The sequence below is a fragment of the Psammomys obesus genome, unplaced genomic scaffold (assembly GCF_907164565.1).
Source record: "Psammomys obesus unplaced genomic scaffold, mPsaObe1.curated_primary_1811, whole genome shotgun sequence".
NCBI classification, from domain to species: domain Eukaryota; kingdom Metazoa; phylum Chordata; class Mammalia; order Rodentia; family Muridae; genus Psammomys; species Psammomys obesus.
The window spans coordinates 8,174,236-8,199,253 of NW_026590699.1; the positions used below are offsets into that span (position 1 = coordinate 8,174,236).

At 45.3% G+C, this 25,018-nt stretch overlaps 1 protein-coding gene across 2 annotated transcripts in view; it reads right to left on the reverse strand.

Annotated features, from left to right (window-relative positions):
• The window catches only part of Myo16 (myosin XVI), a 449,864-nt gene that overhangs the window by 269,675 nt on the left and 155,171 nt on the right, over nt 1–25,018 (reverse strand). For both annotated transcript variants that reach the window (XM_055608467.1, XM_055608466.1), the window contains exon 4: nt 21,543–21,686. In XM_055608467.1, the coding sequence (XP_055464442.1) occupies nt 21,543–21,686 (144 nt within the window). The remainder of the gene's footprint in view (nt 1–21,542; nt 21,687–25,018) is intronic.

The following is a 25,018-nucleotide window of genomic DNA, read 5'->3' on the forward strand; positions in this document are numbered from 1 at the left end:
ACACATGCACACACACACACACACACATGCACACACAGGCACACACACGTGTACATGCCCTCACACGGATGTATGTGCCTGCATGTGTTTACCTGCATTAGTCCTGCCTACCCCTTGGAGTCCAAAGCATCCCATTCCCCGGGACTGAAGTGAGGCGGTTATGAGACACTGATGTATGTGCTGGGACCAATCAGGATTCCCAGATCCCGGTAAGGTGCTGGACCATCTCTCTAGCCCCTGAACTACACAAACTGATGCCATGTATAAAGTGGTGCTCCATTAGAGACCCATACACAGGGGAATGAAAGGGGACATTCTGAACAGCCGTAAGCCACAGTTTATAACGGACATGGAGCAACCTACTTCCCTGAAAGACAGGCTGCTCCAGACCCTTGAAGAAGCAGACCATCCATCGGACATAGCTGAACATGTCAATAATCCCCCACAAATCACGATGAAGCATTTGGTTCATGACGAATTTTGTAAGTCTTCCAGGAGGCAAATGTGTCCACTCTCTGCTGGCTCTTTCAGCACACTGAAGCGATGGGACACTGCCACACACTTCATCAAGCCAGCGTAACCCAATGCCAAAGACTACAGACTCTCATTAATTCAGATGCCAGATCCTCAGCAAAATATTACAAAACTGACAAAACAATGCATAAAGGTAATCAAAATGCACTTCCAAGCAGGGCTTCACTGAGCTCTCAGCAGGGCCCTGCTTCCTGCTTCCAAGACAGATACCTTCTTGCCTCTCACAGCTGCTGACTGAACTAGGCATGTCTTGGTCATGGACCCATATACACAAGTACACATAGACTGATTTGGCACACACATACACATAAATAAAAAAAATCTTTAAAAATAATTTGTATCTTTATGTTATCCTGGCCAGAGGTTCAGCACTTGAAAATCAATAATGCAATCTATCACACTAACAGGCAGGAAAGCTAGAAAGCACATGCTCACCTCAGCGGACTTCCATGACACATTTGGTACAATCTACGCGTGCTGATGGAAAACAGTAAGGAGCCACAGAGCATGACTCCCCTTTGACAGAGTACCCTGACAGCTAACACCAAAGAAACTCCACAGTACCCTTGTCACAAGACAAGGTAGAGTCTCCTCCCATTATGCCTTCCTCATGATGTCTTAGTCAACCAAATATGACATGAAATAGAGCTACGTGTACAACCTGTGCACAGAGAAACAAAAAAAGCATGTGCTCACATACGAAACAAACTTCTACAGAGAAAGAGTCCCGAAACCAAAACCGGTCTAGGTCTCAGGATGGAAGGTCTGTGTGAAAACAACTTTTATTCACTTCTCCATTCTGCAAACATGAGGGTTGAATACAAAAGCATGCTACTGTCAATATTAGAATCCTGGGATAAGAACTAGTTAGATCACGAACCTAACAAACTGCTTACAAGACAAGAAGGGATGGAAGCCTACCAAGAAAGCTGTTCCAACGCACAATTGGGAAAATAGCCCCCGGCTATGGGTGGGAATGCCAAGATGACAGTTGTTCCAAGCTTGTCTTGCAGAATCAATAAAGTCCCAATTGAAATCCTAGAAAATTATTTGGCAGACACTAACAAGCCGATGACAAAGTTTTAAAGGTTTGGAAAGAAAACTAATTATCCAACACAAAGTTGAGGGAGAAAGTGTCAGAAGGCTCACTTCATCCAATCACAAGACTTTCTGTCAAGCAATATAATGGGATGTGTGATATCGCTGAAAAAAATGCACAGATCAATAGACAGGAACAGAAGGCGGAGACAGACCCACATAAATATAGACAGAAGAAAGGACGTAGATGATACATCAGAGCGCTGCCGACAGTTAGTGCTGGGGAACCACGACCAGTGGGAAAGGGACGCGACCACAGACCCTCTCTCTAGCCTCTGCTCTCCCCACCAGGCCACACCATCCTTTACTCTTTCCCCCAGTGTCAGCTACAGAGAACTTCTGTGAGTGCTGCCGTCAGGGGACTTCTCCTAGCCCTTGGTGGCTCCCGGCTGCAGGCCTACAGCTTTGACTTACCACCTGGCTTGTGATCTGTGCCTTGTGGCTTTTAGCACACAGGCTAGGTCGCATGGTGTGGCACTTAGCCCTCCTAAGAGCCCTTGTCAGAAACCTCGCTTTATTCTCTCAAACTGTGGATTCCTTTCCCTCCAGGGCCCCACTATGGCCACCTCCACTCCCCCAGGAAATTACTTCTGAGAAGTAATTTGTCTCAGCATCTTTTATATGAAGTCATAACAGATACATCTTTCCTCACAAAAAAAAAAAAATCATTCATAATAGATCACAGATCAAAATGTGAAGTGCTGACTTTGAAACGCTCTTCAAAGGAGAAAATCTGGATATCGCTGAGAGGGCCTATGGGATTGTTGACACAGTACCAAAGGGCCAGCTCTAACACAAGCACCGTCATAAACATCATCAGTGTCACGACAGAAGGATAAAGAGATTCCATGGATGAAGCTCTGCTGATTTTTCAAAAGGATCTGCTTCTTCATGGCCTAGAATCATCCAGGTTAGGGTATCAAGGGCTTTGATGGAAACTTAAAAAATGGATCATTTTGGAAATTTGACTTTAGGGCCTGTGAAGATGTCTGAGCCTCTCAGAGAAGTTGCTGCCATTTCAGAGGACCAGAGATCGGTCCCAGTATCCCCACAGAGTGGCTGACAAAACCTGCGATTTCAGCCCCAGGGATTTGCTGCCCTCCTCTGGGCTCCTCATTTAAGTAAAAATAAATAATAAATAAAACAATTATTTTATGGCAACTGACTGGTTTTAAGTTATTAAAATAACCACTAGAAGCAGTAAAAATAAAATAAACGTAGTCTCTGTACTCAGCTGAACAGCAGGATGTCGATGACCTTCTGCTTCTTTCAGTGTACACAGACATTGCGTGAGCACATGTGCTGAGTGGAAGCACTTTGTGAAAACAAGCAGAACGCAGTGGCCTTCCATCTTATGTTCTTGTTTTTTTTACCTAATAGCTAATTTCACACACTCCCTTTCCTGTGTCATTAGACACTAACTAAATTCTATTACACTTCCATAAAGAGTCATTTTACATACCCAAGTGTCCAGTTCATCACCCCTCTAAATCATGAACTCTGTTCTTTGTCTCCAAGCAAGCGTTCCCACCCCTGGAATTAGCCTCCTATCTGCTATATATCAGGTACCTGTGGCATTTGCTTCAGTGTGCCAGCTTCATGCACTGTCCCATGAGCTCGCTCCATGGATGCCCTGCTTCTGTGCCAGACACATATGGATCCTCACTGCCCCTCAAACTCTCTCACCTCCTATGTCTCCTCTGTACCTTCTATCCCAAACCATAATGCCCAGAAGAGTCGTCTTGAGCCACTGGAATTCCAGCCTTCTTCCTGGGATTGCTCACCTCAGCTCCCTCCACTCTCCACCCTCTCACACACCCTGTTCTGCCATAGCTTTCTCAGGGTGACTATTACCCTGAGCTTTCTCAGGGTGACTATTAGTGTTTCCTAGTTCTTTCTCTGTTTTTCTCTCTCTCCTTCCTTCCTTTCCTTCTTTCCTTTTCTCCTTCATTTGTTCCTTCCTTCCTTTCTTTCCTCCTCCTCCTTCTCCTTTTGGACACAAGGTCTATCATGTAAGTCTGGCCAGCTCACTATGCAGATCAGGCAGGCCTCCAGCTCACAGACACCTGTCTGCCTCTGTCTCCTGAGGTGTCCTGGAGGTGAACATCACTAGGATTGGCTTGAACTGTGGGAAAACCTACTTTTTGGTATACTGTGGCCATCACAAATATTTGTCCAAGCATGTTCATGATACAGTCATAGCTGTGCTTTTGCTGATGTTGGGGGATCATTGCTCTTTTGTAAAGGCAGTATCTCTGGAGGCAGAAGAGACAGGATCAGAGTTACAGGTGGCTGTGAGCTGCCTTGTGGAGGCTGGGAACTATATTTGCATCTTCTGCAAGAGCAGTCAATACAGGGAGCTACCTCTCCAGCACTCTGCTCCCCTGAAAATTTATTCTTGAAGAACTAAATGAAAACCTGAGGTCTTGAGGTCCCTCCTCTGATTCTCCCATTTCCTTGGCCATCTCCTGCTTAGAGTTTTGAACATGTGCTCTCTGCCCAGTAACCAATGATGTCACAGCCGAGCCTCTTTTCTCCCCCATAACCCGGCACCTGTGGGTAAAATCGTTCCCCCAGTTCTGCCTTGTAAATTGAAGGACAAACCTCAAAGTTGTGCTGTGGTTGCAAAAGAATCAAGTCAACGGCAAGAAGTTCTCTTCACAAGAAGATGTGTCAACCCTTCTTTTCAAAAAGCCGGAAGTATTTTTTAGATGACATTAAGTTTTCAATCCACATGAGTAAAAACTAAGGTATACAGTTGTAATATCACCAGGTAAAACAGCCTTTAGCTTTGTAACAAGTTGCCACATTATATATTACAAAGTGGCTTAGCTACTCTCAATTCATGAGAGTTCCTATTGCTTTAAGTTTGCTGCTAATAGTGTTTGGGACTTGGGACATTTTAAAAGTAGCATAGTGTTATCTCATTGTGGATTTTCATTGTGGTATGGATATTTATAGTGTTTTCATTTAGAATTATTAAGACTTAGAAGAACCAGGATGTTCTTAGAATTGAATGAATAAATGAACTGTAGCACTGTCCTGATTAGTTTTTGTTTTTTTTTTTTCAACTTGACACAAGCTAGAATTGGCTAGGAAGGGAACCTCAACTGAGAAAATGCTTGTCTGATTGCCTGTAAGCAAGGCTGTAGAATATTTTCTTAATTAACTATTGAGATGGGAGGGCATTGCCACTCCTGGGCAGGTGGTCCTAGGTTGTATAAAAAGCAGGTTTCCGAAGCTAGGAAGAGCAAGCTTGTAAGTGTTTCTCTGATGGCCTCAGCCTTAGTTCCTGCCCCAGCTTCCCTTCACAATAGACTACAACTATTAACTGAAATAAACATTTTTTTTTTTCTCAAAAAAGAAGAAAGCCGGAAGTAAACGGGCGTGCAGCCAGGACACTCAGACACCCAGTGCTCTTCTGTCTTCCCCGCCTGTGTGGTTCCACACAATTGTTTTTTCCCGTTGCTGAAACGGGCAGTTGGTAGAAATGCTACTTGGTGAGGTTCACTCAGAAAGCGAGTCTTCAGGCTGAAGATTGGGGGAGTGGGGAGTGGAGGGATGACTCAAGAGTGAAGAGCGCCGCTGCTCTTCCGGAGCACCCAGGCTTAGCTCCCGGCACCCAGCACCCACGTCAGGTGGCTCACGCTGCCTGCAACTCCAGATCCAGGGCGTATGAAGCACTCTTCTACCATCACCCCACGCATGCGCACGTGTGCACACAGCCCCCCAATAAAAATAAAACAAACTTTTTAAAGAAAGCTTTCCCCCTCTCTGGTGAAGGCTTTAGACATAGAAACGGCCACGTGAGGATAACCCTTTACCTTCATATCTCACAACCTTTGCCTTGGGGCATCTTCTTTCAGGGCTCAGCTGAGATGCCAGAGCCCCAGGCTATGCGGGAGGCTCCAGTGAGAATAGTCAGTACTACAGGCCGCATTTGGCTGGGCAGGTGAACGCTGTGACTGGGCTGGAAAGACCCTCTCACCAGGACCTGGCCACATCCTGACCCTCGAGTCGCTCTACAGAGAGGACTCAAAGCAGCAGGTACCTGCATCTTTCGTTTCTAGCAATCGCCGCCCATGGCTTCCACTATTTATGCAGAGAGAAAATTATAAGCGTGTGATTTCCCTTTGGATTCTGGTGTTTTGGCAGATAATACAGCTGGCAATAGAGCTGGGTGGCCACTCGTTCATTAAGGAGCAGTACACTGAACATTTATTATGATTAAAGTGCGCTTTGAGAATTTGATGCTTACAATTTTTATGGCAATAAAAATTAAAAGCTTTTATTATGGCCATTTAAAAATTTATAATAGCTGAATTATAGTGGAACAGAGTTTCACAGCTCTCCCTGTAAAACCACCTTAGGTCAATGGTTACTACTTCAGGAGAGGATAAATACTTATATGTGCCCTTGTTGCCGTGATACATACCACAGCAAAGCATGTGAGAGAGTTAGAAAGCAATCCCAGGATTCCAAGAGTTTGACTGTGAGTAGTATGTACATTCAGCCCTCCCAAGGACACCCCCAAATACGCACAGACTCTTACGGTTTGTTCTCATAGTAAAGGGAGGGTGTTCCCACAGGCTCTGAGAACAAAGGTCTCAGCCTGACGCCCCAGATCAAAGAGGAAAGCTCAGTGTGGCCAGTGTGAGTGCAGGAATCTAGCAGAAGATGGATATAAAAGCTGGAAGAGCCCTCTCAAGAGTTGCTTTATAAGCAGGAAGCAAAATTAGAAGAAACCCACTGATGTGCTTGAGTGGAAAAAAGAAAAGAAATAGGAAGGAAGGGGGGCATGGCTGCTCCTAAAGCATGGAGAAGGTTTGTTACAGATATGCAGAAAACACAAGGGGAAAAGGCATCTGGAAGAGTCCACAATGGACCTTGTCAACAGGCTGAGCCAGGAGGCACTGAGAGGTGAGTGGGAAGAGAAGGAAGAACAGGAAGGCCAAGAGGCCAGGAGACCAAGGTAGCACAAGGCCAAGAAAGTGGGCTAGCCAAAATGGCTGTTATACAGGATTCAGCATAAGGGGCAGGTATGCCAGCTTCTGGCACAGATGCCAGCATCCATCCTCTTTGATATGTTAATAATCACCTTAGTTAGCTGTTTGTAAAGTGTTTGAGACCTCCCAGGGCTTCCAACAGGTTTGAAGATCCCTTAAAAACGTGGGCATGTGTCACAACAAAAGTTAAAAGGCAGTGGTGTGCCACAGAAGCATCTGGGGGGTGAAATGTCTCCCCACAGGCCTTTGCTTGAATACTTACTCCCAGCAGTTATTTTGTTTGTTTGTTTGTTTGTTTGTTTAAGAAACCACGTACACAATAAGGACATTTGCTCAACCGTGTTTGTAGCAGCTTTATTTGTAATAGCCAGAAGCTGGAAACAGCCCAGATGCCCCTCAACTGAAGAATGGATGCAGAAAATAAGGTGCATCTACACAATGGACTATTACACAGCAATGAAAAATAAGGACATCATGAAATTTGCAGGTAAATGGTGGGACCTGGAAAGGATCATCCTGAGTGAGCTGTCCCAGAAGCAAAAATACACACACAGTATATACTTACTCATATAGACATAACATAGGATAAACCTACTAAAATCTGTACATCTAAAGAAACTAATCAAGAAAGAGGACCCTGACTAAAATGCTCAATCCCCTTGCTGAAAGGCAAACAGAATGGACATCAGAAGAAGAAGAAAACAGGAAACAACCTATGAACCTACCATAGAGGACCTCTGAAAGGCTCTGCCTTGCAGACTATCAAAGCAGATGCTGAGACTTATGGCCAACTGTTGGGCAGAGTGAATGGAATCTTATGTAAGAAGTGGGAAATAGTAAGATCTGGAGAGGACAGGAACTTCACAAGGAGAGCAACAGAACCAGAAAATTTGAATACAGGGGTCTTTCCAGAGACTCATACTCCAACCAAGTACCAGGCATAGAGATAACCTAGAACCCCTGCACAGATGTAGCCCATGGCAGTTTAGTGTCCAAGTGGGTTACATAGTAATGGGAAGAGGGACTGCCTCTGACATAATCTGATTGATCTGCTCTTTGATCACCTCCCCCTGAGGGAGGAGCAACCCTACCAGGCCACAGAAGATGACAATGCAGCCACTCCTGATGTGATCTGATAGACTAAGATCAGAAGGAAGGAGAGGAGGACCTCCCCTATCAGTGGACTTGGGGAGGGACATGCGTGAAGAAGGGGGAGGGAGGGTGGGCTTGGCAGGGGAGGAGGGAGGGACATATGGGGGGAATACAAAGTGAATAAAGTGTAATTGATAAAATAAAATTAAATTTAAAATAAGAAAGAAACCACGGAGCCTGCGCACACACACTGTCCTCCCTGGAGCCTGCCCCGTGCTCTCCCAGCTAGGACAGACTCTCTTTAAACCACAAGCCGAAGTAAATCCTTCTTCCCTTAAGTTGTTTTGGTAGCTTTTCTCTCATGATGACAGGACCAGAACCCAGTACAGCAAGCAGGAATTATGTATGACAAGAGAGATATTGCTTAATAATAAAGAAATCAGTAAAAAAATTGTAGAGACTATATAATGATATTTATATGACAAAACTGCCTGTTAGGAAAACCGATGCTCCTGAAGGAAGTTTTCGGGGCTAGAGAAGTACAAAGTATGTGTCTAAAGGAGTACACTCTTGACCGTCACACCTCCTGACCGGAAGTCACTGGGGTATGCTTTCTTACTTCAGGGCTCGCTGAGACAGCAGATGCCCAGGCTGGGAGGGAGGAGGCTGCAGCCGAATGTTGAGGGCTGAGGCCAGCAGTCAGCCCTGTGAGGTGAATGGAGCCAGAAAGTGAGCAGATGCTATGACATGATGCTGGCCATGCCCTCAGCCTTGATTTCCTAACAGAGTAGGCTTGGGGAGGTCTCAGGAGGTACATATGTCTGGAAATGACAGTCTTGCCTCAGCTAAAGCTGGGATACCAAAGGATCTCAAGTGGGTAGCTAAAAGCCAGCATTGCTTAGGAATGGACAGGAGTCATTTCTCTTGCAGTGGCAGAAGGGACATATGATGCCCATTGACATATTCACACGGTTGCATATCAAAACCCCGTGCTGGCCTCCAGGTTCCTTCAGCCCCACTCACACAGACTTGGTTTCCATCTCAAAGCCCACACTAGCATCCCGGCCCTTCACACCTCCTCCTCTGCGTGCTAGCTCCCAGGCTGACGTAGTCCATAGGTTTCCCTGTACCCAGACACTTGGTTGATCTCCACATCATGGCAAGGTTTCTCCCCTGCTCCCTCTATCTTGCTGTGGTCTACGCGTCTCTTTCTTGCTATTCTCTGCTGTTTCTCCTCTCTGCTCCCAGAGACAGCCCTGGCCATGCTGTCTGCTTCCTGTTCTCTCTGCTCTGGATTCTTCCAGATGCCTCTGACTGTTCTTTCTCTTGTACCCTCCAAGTCAAGGACGCCACTAGATCACAGCACACAGCATCAGCTCAGGGGCCTCACGGGAGCTCACGGAGACTGGAGCAGCATCCACAGAGTCTGTATGGGCCTGAGCTAGCACATCTGCACAGATGCACGGTGGTGTAGCTTGGCGGCCTTGTGGGAATCTCAACAGTGGGGGCGGGGCTGTCTCTGAATCCTTTGCCTGTTCTTGGGATCCTCTTCCAACTGGGTTGCCTCATCCGTCCTTGATATGTGGGTATGTGCCTAGTCTTACTGTAACTTGGTATGTGGTGGTGTTCAATTGTTATCCCTGGGAGTCCTGCTCTTTTCTGAAGGGAGATGGAGGAGCACTGGCCCCGGGGGAGGGGGGAACTGGGAGGAGCGGAGGGAGGGGAGGCTGCAGTTGAGAAGAAAGAAATAAATCTATCTCAAACAAACAAACACAAACCAAAACAAAACTACCTAATCATTAATTGGCTATTTTGGTGGCTTCTTTACCGGCCCCTCGCTTACACCACCCAAACTGTGCACAAGGTATGTAATTTTGATGATTTCTCTGATTGTCCTGGTAGGGGACACTGGGGGCTTGATGAGCATTTCTGTGGGCTGCAAGGCTTCACTGTTTAAAGTGTTATCCCTTGCATTTGGGTGGACTTTTCCAACTTTCTCCAACAAGTATGTTCAGTTCCACTGGGCTACGTCTTCTGAAAATAAGAAAGGAACAAAACTATCTTGGGGGTGAAAGCTTAGAGCCCCTCTGGCATGTCTCTAGTGAGCCTCGGGTCTGATAAATGCAAAGGTGAGAAGAAATTTAGACACATTAACACTGTCTGGGGAGCTAGCTGGAACCGAGTCTGAATGGACCTGTTGTCAGAATGTAATTAAAGGCCGAGATTAAATAAAAGCAATAGTTTCACAAGAAAGCCCAATAAGAACGTGTTTCTGAGAAAAGGACCAGAAAAGGGTCACAAGGTGAGGACAGTACCAGAAATGCAGCCTAATGTCATGTCACTGAGGGTGCCCCTCCCAATACGCCAGGCACGCCCCCTGGGTGAAGCTCTGTGTGTAGCCCTCGTAGGCACCCGGTGACTGTTTGCTGATCAAAGCCTGCACAAAACCAGCCAGTGCCCCTAAGTCACGGTCATTCATCTGCTCATTGTCCCTAGCAGCCTTGCTAAAATACATGTGTGGCTGGGCCGAAGACTCCATTCCTTCCCGAGCAAAGATGTAAATCAATCTGGGAAGATTTAGACACACACCGAAGGTTTGGGGAGGTGACATTCTCTGTCTCTCAGTGTGCTGCACCAACGGCCTGAATGTATGATCTCTCGCTAGTGTCTTAGGTACCAGCATGTGTGAGTCATGTCTTCCTTTGGTTAAAAGTAATAGCTCACAGTTAGGGCTCTTACTGCCAAGCCTTCACCTGAGTTACATCCCTGGAGCCCGAACGGTAGAAGGAGAAAACCTGTAGCTGTAAGTTGTCCTCTGACCTCTAAATGCACACAGTGGCACACACATTCACACACACACAGTAATTAAATGCTCAAAGAATTTTAAAAAGCATCTTATCCCCACTTTAATCTTCCACTCAACAATGTTTCCACATATAAGCAAAAGAAACCACAAAATGTTTAGTCTGGTCTTGAACCTTGCAGGAGGAATGTGGTCTGCAATTTTTTTCTATTTTTGCCCACCATATCTGAGTGGCTCACAACTCCCAGAAATATGGCCTCCACATTGCCCAGGAGATTCTCAAGGCATTTCCCTTGCCTTCATGACAACGCAAGCCTGGCTTTCTTTATAAATGTGGCTTCTTTTCTCTCTTTTCAGCCTCCTGCATCCTAAAGATAGTTTATAATTGGCTTGCTTTTCAAATGCTCTTTCTGTTTTTAGAGCCCACACTTCCTGGACTGATCTGATTTCCTGCTGGCTTCTGTTGCCTTCACGTGCAAATATGACTCCTGCAGTCTCTGAGCTCCACAGCCAGCAGCCACTCCTGTGCTTCTCCAAGCAGTGTCCAGGAACCCCATGTCAAAATGTCTGACACAGGACACATAGCCCTTAACTTACAGAGTCTCCACTCGTGTTTACTGTTCCAGTCCTCCAGGTGTGGAGAACACTGTTGACTCGTTTACATATATATTAATATGTATATTATACATGTATATATGAATATATGTGTATATTAATGATACACATTAAACATTTCTTTATTTCTTGTTGTGGGAAGTGGATTATGCATGCCACTGTGTGTGTGTGTGTGTCTGTGTGTGTATCTGTGTGTTTCTGTGTGTGTGTGTGTGTGTGTGTGTGTGTGTGTGTTTGGAAGACAACTGGTTAGAGTGAGTTTTCTCCTTCCACTCTGAGGGATTTTAGGGATCAGGCTTGTTAGCAAGTTTCTCTATTCTCTCAGCCATCTTTCTTAGATCCTGGACATGTAAACATCCTTAAATCCTGCCCTTCTTAAAAACAAATATGAAGGCCACAGACAAGGCTGTGGCTCTCATCTTTAAATCGCGGCACCTCTGTGACTTTCACTCACTGACACTCACAGGGACTATCGTCCTTTTGTTCCAGGATGCCCTGCAGGTTGTTGTAATACTCTCTGGGGCATATGATGTCTGATGTCTTCCTCCATGCTGTGGCCCAGAGCTGCCTGCCTAGCCTGGGAGTAGCGTCTCCGTTTCAGCTCCAGACTGTTCTGCTTTTGTCCATCACAGGCAAAAGCTCTGATACTGGATAGCATGCAAATCATTTGTAGAAACACTTCAGTGTATTAAATGCTAATAAATAAATCAGTGCAGCACACAGGATGAGGCAGTGTTAGTGCAGAAACCATATTTCCCAGTTTCTGTCAGATTTTCTGAAGTGAGCAGTGTCCAACTTGTAGCAGAATTTCAATAAAGAAAGTTGCTTTTTTTTTTTTGGAGTGTTGGAGACTGAACCCAGACCTTTCACCATTAGGTAAATGCTTTGCCAACTATACATAAACCACTTTTATTTGAATTTTAGTATGTGACAGGGTTTTGTTAAGTTTCCCTGGTTGGCCTTGTGACTACAGCTTTCTCCCTGGAATGACTTAAGGGATCTGTATTGCCCAGTTTCAGACCTGAACTCACCTGTGCACCTTGAGGTCCTTTTGGTTCTCAGGTAAGGATGCAAGGATCTTTTATCAATTCAAGGTGAAACTCAAGACACTTACACTTTGCCAGAGCAGTTTAGTGACGCTACAAAATGACACTTGTGGGCATCAGGTGTCAGTAGGAGGAAGGCGGCAGGTACAGATATAGGGACAGTAATGTGCTGGGGACAGATGTGAGCCGGGAGGTGACCAGTTCTCATAATCTGCCACCTGACATCTTCCTGATGTGAGCTCCTAGAATTACAGAAAGTTACACATGTTCTCTCACCTTGAAAGGAGAGCAAGTCATGCTCAGAGGGGCTGTCCTGCTCTTTCTGCAAGGCTATGCGACTCTCTGTACTGCCAACTAGGCCTCTTCCCTGAGGGGAGCTCTCCAGCATTTGACCATGATTTACTCTCACTCTCTTAATCTCTGCTCAGACGGTCAGACAAAATAGTCTATCCACTGAGCATCCTTTATCCTCTCGCAGGCAACCTCATGGCATCGGCTCTAAGCTACACTGTGCTGAGAGTTTAAGACCTCCCTGGTCAGCTCTATGCGATAGCATCGTTTGCTCTCTTGGTGGTGCAGCTCTGGGAGGTGTGCGCATGCTAGGAGGCACAGGGTCAGATGGAGGCCATCTTGTCCACATGCCCTGGGAAGGACTGAGCCTGCAGTGAGCTCCAGGCACAGTCTGTAAAGGGCCAGTGGGCCATTCTGGAGCTGCCCTGGCACCCTCTTGTGTGGCGCTGCTTTCGTTTACTGGCTTAGTTTCCCCAGGCAGATGGCACAGTCTCGCCGTGGATGAGGCGGCATGTAGGTGGTATCGACAGGGCCCCGCTGCGTGATTCTGGGGGTCAGGCTGGGGATGAGCCAGCAAGTCAGGCTGGTCCCAGGGCCACAGACAGCTCTTCGTGTATGAGGACAACTGAGCCGAATGATCTCACAGCAGCTTCGACTTTTGTCTTAATGTTTCCTTGACAGTCTATTTCCACTTTGGCCACCAACTAAGTAGTCACATGTGATGATATCCACTGGCTCCTCACCTCTGTTTCTTGTATAAATTCAAATCACAGATTTATTACGTGTCTGCTTGTTCTTGGCCAACAGAGAATGCTCAATGATAACTTATCCTATCTGGTACCATTTACCTTTTTCAAGTTGACTCTTCAATGCTCACATATATGTATGTATGTGCCCTCAATATGTTCTGTAATGTATGTATTTCCCCCTGACTCGTGGCAATTAACCAATTAACGTTTCAAAGACTTCCCTTTCAAATCTTCAATTGTTACAGGAAGGAGTACAACGCCATGCCAGCCAAACATTCCAGTGTTCTGCCTTTCCATGTGCTCTGTCTGAGGTGAACCCCTAAGTAGGTTGGCTTCCACAAACATTGTCGAGCCTGGTGCTTCTATGCAACAGTCCCTAAACTTACACGTCAGCTTCTGAACAGCAGCAGCCACTGTGTCCATCCTGGGTTCTGTTACACACATCAGCAAAAGGGTTTAACTAACATAACAGACTGATATGTGAACATGACAGGATGGCCAAGATATGTAAAGGCAGACAACGTAGCAGAATGTGTGTGTGTAAGAGAGAGGATGTTTGTGTGTGTGTGTGTGTGTGTTTGCATGTGTGTCAATATGTGTGCATGTGTGTCTGTATTTGCATGTGTGTGCCGGCATGTATGTATGTGTGTGTGCTTGTGTGTGTGTGTGTGTATTCCATAGAGTAGAAATCCCCCACATGTCTGCAGAAAGGCCACTGCTATTATGCATACTTTCACACAGAATTCAGAGACATGCAGAGATGCCTTCGCTTGCTCAGACCACCAGTAAAAGCCTTCTGAAGGTTTTGATGTCATACGTTGATTCAGAGAATATAGTCTGTAAAATCTGCCACAGGGATTTTCACTCGGCAAGGCCTGGCTCAAGCTTTCTGAATTAAATAATTTAAAAAGGAGCGGGCTTCATCATGTGTTCATGGAGGATGATAAAACAGCCAACATATAAATTACCCAACACCATATTTCTATTAATATTAAAATACCTAATGGAGCAGCTGGAGTACATAGAGTATCAGAAAAGGAATGAAGAGAAGAAATAATCCTAGCTGCAGAAGGTGCAATGTGCCGTGTCTCATCTCTGAGAGCCACACAATGACCACATCTTTTCAGTGTTCCCTTAACAGGGAACAGGGAACAGTGTTCCCTGTTTCCCAAAAATGCTTGCACACAGAACGTTTCTGTAAACTTAAATGTAAAGGCGTGTCTGACTCCATGCAGCATGATTTGCTAGCGGCATCCTACTCAGCAGTTCCGCATGGAATAGCAAGGACCAGCCTCCGTGACTGGGCCTGAGTGTGACTCCAGGCTGCTCCTCCGAGGAAGAAGTCAGGCTGCCACTTCTCCATCAGCTTTGGGGAAAGCCATGAGGTATGTTCCCCTGACCCATGGACAAGAAAGCCTGGCTACCCGCTCATCACTGACTCATGAGAAATAAAATGCAGAGAAAACTTGCAGAATCTGCCCCAGTGTACGACCCTGGGCCGAGTCTCCCAGTCTGAGCGCTGTTCCCAGGCCAAGGCACAAGCAGGGACCACGTCTGCTGAGGTTCCCATACCTTGCAAATGCTTTCTAAAGAGTTGGAAGAGGCCAGCCAGCTCCCGGGAACATATTTGTAAGGGCATGGGTCTAATTCTTGGCTTTATCCTCATGATCTAATCACTGCCCTAAATTCCTCACATCCTTACCCCATTCTCTGGAGCAGCAGGAGTCTAAAGTGAATTTTAGGGGACACATTCATTAAGAACATTCTCCAGAGTCCTTGAATTACTTGGGTAATTACTTGGGTGTGACATGTGTGCGTACACACGTGTCCTGTGTGTACCTTTGTGTGTGTGTTACATGTGTTTATCCATATGTATATGTGTGTGTGGTATGTGCGGCACATGCACGTATTTGTGTGTGTACTGTGGTGTCTGTATGCACATTTGTGTTTGTATTGGCAAGTACATGTTTGTGTGTATAAACACGTGTATATGTGTGTATTGGTGTGTATGTAGACATACGCATGTGCGTCTGTGTTTATGTGTGAAGGAGTCATTTCTTGGGAGGTAAGAGGACAGCCACAGTCTGTCATTGCTCAGGCACTGTCTGGTTTCTGCTTGTTGCTTTTGGTTTGAGGTAGGATCGCTCATGTTTTCCTGGGACGTGCCAAGAAGGCACAGCCGGGTCAGCGAACCCTTCTGCCTCAGTCTCCCCAGATCCAGATTACAAGGCCAGTCTGCGGCACCTGGCTTGTCAGGTGTGTGCTCACTGCTGTTCAGGTCCTCAGGAGCAGCAGGCACTGTGGCATCGGAGCCACCTGCCTTCCCACTGGCTCCACACAGGCCTCCCACACATGCTCTCAGCTGCTGGCCCTCTTGCCGCCCGCTCGGCCCCTCGCTCCTTTTCAGGACTTCTCACAGCTCTGTCTCTGGGTTTGACAAAGCTGTATATTTGTCCTCTTGAGTGTTAGGAACTCCAAGTACAACAAACCCACTGACGGCTCATCACTCCGCAGCCCAGGTCTAGGTGCTAAGCGGATTTTCTGTCCACCAACTCAGACTGTGTTAAAAACTCAGGATTCCTAACTGCGGAGGCCACCCACCAGCTGTGCTGTTGCTGAATTCATGGACATCAGTCTATTGTTGGTGTCATGGTATTTATTCTCCACCTACAACACAATTCAAATGTGCCGCTCTGCTTTCCAGCCAGCACCCACTCCCTGACTCTCACAGCACCGCATGAACTTAGTATGATCTTCTAGCATGTTCCCTGTCTTCTTGGAACCGAGTTTCTGCCCGAGACTTTACAATTGCATCTTTTTCTGCAGCCGTGTGCACTTCACTTACCAACAGGCTGTCTTCCGCTTCTTTTCTTTCTGCAACCACTAAAGCACTACCAACCCAGAAAGTGTATTCCCAGGGAAAGCGCTCCACCCCAGGGAAATGCATGGGTGCATGTTTCATCATTTGAAATCTATCCTGGAGTTACAACCATGAGACCAACCTCAGAGGAGGAGCTGAAGAGCTGCAGGAACACTGTCCCTTTAAAAGAGGACTTTCAAGCTGGCTCCATGCTAGGTTCAAGGGGCAAAGCTGAATTATTACGTACACCCTTTCTTAGCTCTTCCCAAGATTACAACGCTGGGAACACCTTGAAGGTACAGGAACATCTCAGAAGGTCACCTCTTTTGAGATGGAAGGGGTGGACGACACTTTAACTAAAACCCTAAATGGATGGAGTGAATGGCTCCAGGAGACAGAGATTTGTCAACAGTATTGTCGGACGCCTGCCACACTTATTCTAATTCACTTGTGGAGAAAAGAAAGATGGTATATTTTACTGGAAACAGACATTCTAAATTATGAAGTGATAATCATCTGTAACTAGGAGGAAGTAGAAACTAAGTTGCCAAAAATATTCCTAAAATATCATAGCACCTAAACACAGAAACCACACACCACTGAATTTGTGTTTGGAGTGTTTTAAACTGTGGAGAATACTCAGAAAATTACGTAAATTTAAAAATCCTTGAGAATAATCAGTATGTACCCGAGTAATTCCAAACATTGAGTGAGTGTTCTACATACATACACATCTGCACACACACTTACACACGTGCACATACAAACACGCACGTGGAAAATGTGCAGTGTGAACACAGTATGAATCCAGGTATTACATGCGTAATCCACAGAGGCACACACATGCACACACACAGACATGTATATGTGTATAAGCACTTGATACACATAGACACACATGTGCCTCCAACATATGCATGGGCATTGTGTACACATAAGTACACACGTGGGCATTATAAACACGCACACAGGGGAAGGAAACTGGAAGTGTAAGTAAGTCTTTCTCATCTTCTTTCTGTCTTTCTTTTATTTTTTTTTTTATATCCAATGCTTCTGAAGTAAATAGTTCTTGCAATTAGGGGAAAAAAAAAAAAAAAAACAGCTAACAAAAAAGGATGTCGGAAATCACACACACCAGCTGTACTTCACTGACACAAATTACACTTTAAGAATTAGCTTCTCCCTAAAAGCATCATATACGGGTTGGGGCCACCTTCCTCTTCTCTCTTGAGTGCTTCTGAATTGCTGTCATTATTTATATGAACAAACATCATGGTTTAAATAACTATGTAAAATCATAAATGTAGTGATGCTCATGTTTGAATGTTACGCTTTTGTATTTTAAAACCATTCTTTCTTATGTGGTTAAATATGATAAAAATGAACGTATTAAGAACATTAGAGACTCCCAGATGGACAACACCACAGAAAACCACACTGATCAAAATGTAGAGAACAAATAAACCCACACACTTACAGACACCTGATTTTTGACAAAGATGCCAAACCATACAATGGAAAAAAGACAGCATCTTCAACAAACGGTGCTGGTCCAACTGGATGTCTACATGTAGAAAAATGAAAATAGATCCATACTTATCACCCTGCACAAAACTGAAGTCCAAGTGGATCAAAGACCTCAACATAAAACCAGACACATTAAATCGGCTAGAAAAAAAAGTGGGGAATACCCTAGAACTCATTGGTACAGGAGAAAACTTCCTGAACAGAACACCAACAGCACAGGCTCTAAGAGCAACAATCAATAAATGGGACCTCATAAAACTGAAAAGCTTCTGTAAAGCAAAGGACACCATCATCAAAACAAAGCGACTGTCTACAGATTGGGAAAGAATCATCACCAACCCTTTATCTGACAGAGGACTCATATCCAGTATATATAAAGAACTAAAGAAGCTGAAAAGCAGCAAACCAAGTAATCCACTTAAAAAATGGGGAACAGAGCTAAAGAGAGAATTCTCTGTAGAGGAATATCGAATGGCAGAGAAGCACTTAAAGAAATGCTCAACCTCATTAGCCATTAGGGAAATGCAAATCAAAACAACCCTGAGATTTCACCTTACACCCATCAGAATGGCCAAGATGAAAAACTCAAGGGACAACACATGCTGGAGAGGTTGTGGAGAAAGGGGAACCCTCCTCCACTGCTGGTGGGAATGTAAACTTGTACAACCACTCTGGAAATCAATCTGGCGCTTTCTCAGACAACTAGGAATAGCGCCTCCTCAAGATCCAGCCATACTACTCCTAGGCATGTACCCAAAAGAGGCTCAAGTACACAACAAGGACATTTGCTCAACCGTGTTTGTAACAGCTTTATTTGTAATAGTCAGAAGCTGGAAACAGCCCAGATGCCCCTCAACTGAAGAATGGATGCAGAAACTGTGATACATCTATACAATGGAGTATTACTCAGCAATGAAAAATAAGGAAATCATGAAATTTGCAGGTAAATGGTGGGACCTGGAAAGGATCATCCTGAGTGAGTTGTCCCAGAAGCAAAAAGACACGCATGGTATATACTCACTCATATAAACATACAACATAGAATAAACCCACTAAAATCTGTACATCTAAACAAACTAAGCAAAAGAGATGACCCTAACTAAAATGTTCAATCCCCATCCTGAAAGGCAAAGAGGATGAACATCAGAAGAAAAAGAAAATAGGAAACAACCTCGGAACCTGCTACAGAGGGCCTCTGAAAGCCTTTGCAGTATAGACTGTCAAAGCAGATGCTGAGCCTGATGGCCAAATGATGGGCAGAGTGAATGGAATTTTATGTAAGAAGTGGGAAATAGTAAGAGCTGGAGGGGACGGGAACTGATTTTTACAGCCTTGGGAAAGAGAGACACATTACTATGTATTTCGTACAATGGCCCTTGAATGGGGTCCAAGTGAAAATTTTCACGTCATTCTTGCTTTGTGTGTTTTGGTAGAACACCAGGGCTGTGGAGTGCCATTATCATCTCCCCAACGCCACGTGAAATGAACACATCATGTCAATGCTGAGCTGGGCCTTGACTCTGATCTGAGGGAGCTCTGGACAGGTCCTGATTATGTCCTTTCTTCCTCTCCACACTGCCAGCTTCAGAAGGAATCCCTGGGACAGCACAGTGTCTGTGCAGCGGTGTGCTCTGGCAGCTTGAGAGCACAGGTCCACACGGGTTTTTCACAACTCGCCTGCACAGGAGATTGTGTATTCTCTCCTGTTGGACTGCAGACCAAGAATGGAGCCGGGCAAGGGGAATTCTGAGTGCTCCTGAGAAAACGCCAAGAAAACAAGACAGGTGTCCTGTGGAGTCAGTTTCTTCAAAACCATGCAATTATTCTTGGAATGTCCTTTCTTGCTCCTCTGAGATGCAGCGGATAGGCCTGAGTTACTTCACCTGTTATTATGAATGTTTCCCTATTAAAAAATTAAGACTTGGCCATGTGTGGCTTGTCCTTGTGATTGAACACCGATTCCTTAACCCTCAGCGGATTCTCAGCTGATTCTCCTTAACCCTCAGAATATAATGGGCTGATGTTCTGACGACTTTGGCTACTGCATGAGACTTTAGCCCATGTCATCTTAGGCCTGCTCTCCCAGGGTCACCTGCCAGGGAGAATAGTAAACACACTCCCATTATGTAGTAAGCTTGGGCACAGAGATATTTATTGTTGTTTCTCTTACATTATCATTTATTATGGCCACTTTTGATTGTTTCTCAAATTGTCCCAGCTCAGGCCTTTGGGAAGGGTCTCTGTCACTCTCTGCATCCTTTTCAAAGCTTGCTTCCCTCCCAGTACAGATGATGGAAATTCAGTTTTGCAAAACTCCATCTCTTGCTTGGACTCAATCAACTCTTCTCTATTTAGCTGATTTGTAGGAGAAAGTCCTGCTGCTGCTTCACAGAGCTACCCTGCGCTGTTTACTGGGCGTTTATAGCAAACTATTTAATTTTAGCTTTGGCTTTTAATCTGTGTTAGCCAATGTTTTCCTGTGTTGAATTTTATTTATTTATGATCTGATATTTTATCATTTTTTTCCTCCTTGATTTAGGTTTAAACTGTTCATCTTTCTCTAACTTCTTACATAGAAGTTACAAAGCAAAAGTTATTCGTTGTTTCTGCTGAGAGTGTGGAGGAAATAAACCATGACTTAAACAAGTTCCATACTTGCAATGAGGCATGATGTTGAAAAATGGAGGTGACATGCTGTTAAGTTCAGGGATAAACAAGTGTCATGTTCAGAAATTTGGAGGCCGGCATGAGCGCAGAGGCGGACTATGAAGAACTCTGACCCTATGCTGCCGTGTAAGGACTCCAGCAGTGACTCTGGCAACAGCGTATGGCATCTGTCCCAAGTTAGGAAGGCTCTTCTTCAGAGTCATTCTTCTCAACATGTACTCGGAGGGCTGGGAGGAATGTCACTGTTTATTGATTTTCCTTGGAAGGAGCTGTTTAACTTCAGCGTACACAAACTCTGCATTGATTCCCTCATTCACAGAGTCTCAGAGGGACCTGAGGAATTTCCCACCATGCAGCGCATCCTCACTGTGAGACCTTCCTTGTATGTTGATACCTCTTGGGCACCAGTTTTCACATCCATGCTTACTCCCATCTTGCTTATAAACATGCAGCGTTCTTTCCCAGGGTGCAGCACCCTGGGCGTGTGCTACCTCCAGTCCCTAGTGCATTCTCAAGGTCACACTTCCCATGACCACAGTCTCTCTGGGCAAGGTTGGCCAGGGACCCACGGAGGCCCTCCTAATGGCCATGCCGTCACTGTGTAGCCATGCACAAGCTCAGCCTTTCTGTTGTTAAGGTCCACAGCATCCATTCTGCAATGTCACAGGTACAGTAGTCTGGACCTGCCTCCCACAGAGACCACATAGACACCAGCCTTCTCCCTGCACCTTTCTCAGAGGCTTGGCTTTCTAGACTAGAGGGGGTCATGTTGGCTGGCAATGGAACCAAGTTTGTGAATCCTGCCGTACATATAGAGGAAAAGTCCTACCCAGTGGTGTGTACTCAAGCATGGGCAGAGGTTGTTGTTATTCTATATACAGACGCTGTATTTGCATCATTTCTACCTCTCCCCCTCCAGCTCCTGTGTCCTCCTCACTCTCTCATGATCCCACTGGAAAAAGTCTTGTCAAAGGTTCAACTGCAGTTGTCTCCATGTGAATTCTTGCGAACAAGCACGGCCATTCCACGAACACTATGTGTACCAAAGCATGCGATTCTAAAGCTTGTCATAACATGAACATGAGCTTCATGATTGACAACTTTAGTTTCTAGTTATCTGAACTCTTGGGGCATGCACGGTGACATAGATACATGCTTTTCCCCAAAAGTAATGTGACACGTTAAGAGATATTATTAAATGCATATCTGTCACCGAGTCCTCAAGCGCTAGGTAGGCTGGATGAATGTACTTACTAATATGAGCAACAGGACAATATCAGGGTTGTCCCAGGCACAGGCAATGTGCATTGGTGTCCAAAAGTCCTCATCCTGGTGGTTGACATTGACACCCCTGTCAATGAGGACTTCTGCAATGAAGACGTTGTCATAGCGAGCACACTGAAAAAATATAGAAAGGAAACACAAGCTATAATAACAATGCAAACATCATTGACAATGAGAACACAATGAGTGAATCCAAAAATGTGTTCTCTATCCCCAGCAAGACTAAGGGAAAGGGGCAGATGTCACATTAATGGGAAAATTTGGCAACAGATGTTGGGGATGAAAAGTAAATAGGAGCAGATTTGTTAAAAGTTAAAGCGTATCTTGATTAGGTTCTTGGACCACCTACAGTGAGTTTTCTAAAGTATGCTTTCGAGTGTGTTATCCTTCTGATTCAAAACATAATTCATTAGGACTAATAGGAACATAACATTTCTTTTCTTTGATAGATATGCTTTCTGTAGGATTTATGTATATGCTTAGAACAGACTTTTCTGTCCAATTCATTCAGTATTCCCACTATGACAATTCATCCCCATTTACTAGACAGCACAGTGAAGAACACAGTGTTGGAGGAGCCTGCTGCTGAGTGGCAGCCACCAGCACCTCCATCTGCTACAACCAGTCTCCATGGAGATGGAAGTCAAGAGCTCAGCTATGGCTCTACAGTTAAGACTGTATATTACTCTCACACTGGACCTGAGTTCAGTTCCCAGCATCCATGCTGGCAGGCTCACAAGAGCCTGAAACTCCGTCTTCAGGGATCTGACACTCTCTCCTGGCCTCCACTGGCGCGCACACACACACACACACACACACACACACACACACACACACACACAATCTCAGGGAACAGACTACATAAGCCCTAGCATTGTTGAATTTACTACCTTGAGAGACTTTTGAAGCTACAACATGGGAGGAGGGTTCAGTACAACTAGGGCTCATTTTCAAAACCTACAGTTGATGACACATAGTGGCAGAGAGGACAGCTGTGTCAGGGAAGAAGAGCTGAATAAGGATGGGCATGGTTCTCCAGAGGCACCCAAGACACACAGAGTAGAAACTGGCACCTGTTCCCTCGGGGCAGACTGGTCACCTGTGTCTGTCTTCAATGGAGAGATCACCAAATTTTGAATAAATGCTGTTCTATTCCCACCAAATCACAACGTCAAGCCCCACCAGCATGACCAAAATGTTTGTAAGTCACTTAAAGTTCTTGAAAGTACTGAAACAATCTTCCAGTACTTCACAGGCAGAATATCCCATGTCGAGAATCCAGTACAAACTATAGAGAAGTATCAAGACAGCATATTTAAATGTAATCCACCAGACTGGAAGTGAGAGACCAATGGCACCCAGAAGAGGGGCAGTGTCTATGATTCACACAGCAGAGGACTGGAACCACTGTAGGCAAGCCACAGTGAGGAACAGGTTCCTGAGGCATGAGAGTTACAAGGCCAAGGCCAATCTGGAAACAGAGGAAGACGATGTTAGGTAAATAGACAGACAGACAGACAAAGAGTGGTTTAGAGAAAATTAATATATTGTTTTAAAGTTACATGTAAAGAATAGAATCACGCTTGAAGCTACTGGGATGAATTAGTCATGCCCCAAGAATACTGAAACACAAACACACTGAACTAAATTCTGTGTATATCACATAAGAACATAAACCTGAATCACAGAAAATAATCCAAAAGAAGACAGAAAAACTGTGTTTTGGGGGTGGGATGTCAAATGGGGTCTATAGACAAAAAGCAAAAGCCAGATTTATTCTAAGCACGCCAACAGTCTGATGGTCACCGTAACTTAAAGGTGGAGGTTGCAAGGTTGAATGATTGTCTAAACGAAACCCTGAATATTGCTCATCCACGAAGGCAGGGGCGAGTCTGCTATTCTCAGCACTCCCTGGCCATCCTTGCTGGTGCAATGAGGAATGAAAAACAACAACAATGTTGGCATTAAACCCACCTCCACTCACAGAGGACCTGCAGATAATCTCAATATATAGAAAAGACCATCATAGCTCCTAGCTATATATGACAGAATTGTAGGACACAAGGTCAGAGGGAAAACTCAGAATTTCTATACACTAGTAACAAAAGTTTGGAAAATTTACAAAACTGAATAGTTTTTGAAACATTTATGATCAAGACAAACAGAAACATGTAAGACCAGCATTCTGAAAGCAACAAAGCATTGGTGCGGGCACATCTCATAAGCTGGGAGAAGCTTGCACATAGAGTGTTATTGAGGCAGAAAACATGGGACTGTTAACTGAGTCTTACCATGTCTGTCTACATTTAATTAAAATGCAGCCAGAATCCTCATAGGTGTATCTGCACGCACCAAAACCCTGAAGCTAAGGTTAATGCATAGGACCCAGAAAGCCTCAGGGTCATGGACAAGAAAACAAAGTTGGTGGACTGAAAGTACCCAGCATCTAGACACAAAGTTGTGATCAATACAGAGTAATACTGACACAGAGGCAGAGGAGCCACTGGGACACACACCAGAATTGGGAATGGGTCAGGACATAGAGCCAACTGATGTCTGAGACACTCTAAAGGGAATTGAGTGGCAATGGCTGTTCTTCCAGTAAATCGTGGCAGGGCAGTTGGGAATGTGTGCACATCACAGCTGCAGCCGTGCAGTTTGTACCACAGACAACGCTCACTCATTATGGAAAAGAGAAGACAAATTCAAAGTCTAAAATCACACACACACACACACACACACACACACAATCTAAAACAGCACAAGGGGGAAGGCCCTGACATAAGGCCATGATCAGGGACATTCACAAGCATCCTGGAAGGGGTCGAAGCAGCAGCTAAACCAGACAAATGTGGGCTGCTGGATGGAAAAGCATCGACTTCACACAGTCTCATGTCCCCAGCCATGCGTGTCACCATTAAAGCACTGGAGGACTTGGTGGTGTGAGCTGGGACCCCACCCACACAACATCAGTCTTAGGAAGGATGCAGGGCAGAGGGCTGAGAATCAATCCCCAGCAAGCTGTTGTAGAGAGTGGTCTGCATCCATATGAAGGTAGCTCTTCGCTTTTCTTCCTCTTTGGACAGCTCAGCGCATCTTTACGTTCTGGGCCTGTGAACAGACCCCCATGGAGCTCTGCAGATGGCTCAGTGGGTATGAGTGCTTTGCCAGCATGAGGGGCTGAGTCCAAATCCCTAACACCTACGTAGAAAGTCAGGTATGGCTTTTCATGCCTGTCACTGCTGGGACTCCAGGAAGAGGGGGAAGAAGGGACAAGACTGTAGATTCTGAGAGATTGCTGGCCAGTGAGCGTCTAGTTTAGTGAGAGTCTGTCAGGTGGAGTGTGATGGATATTCCAGAGGCAGGAATGTACCTCACACTCACCCGCCTGTACCCCCTACACACACACACACACACACACACACACACACACACACACACACACA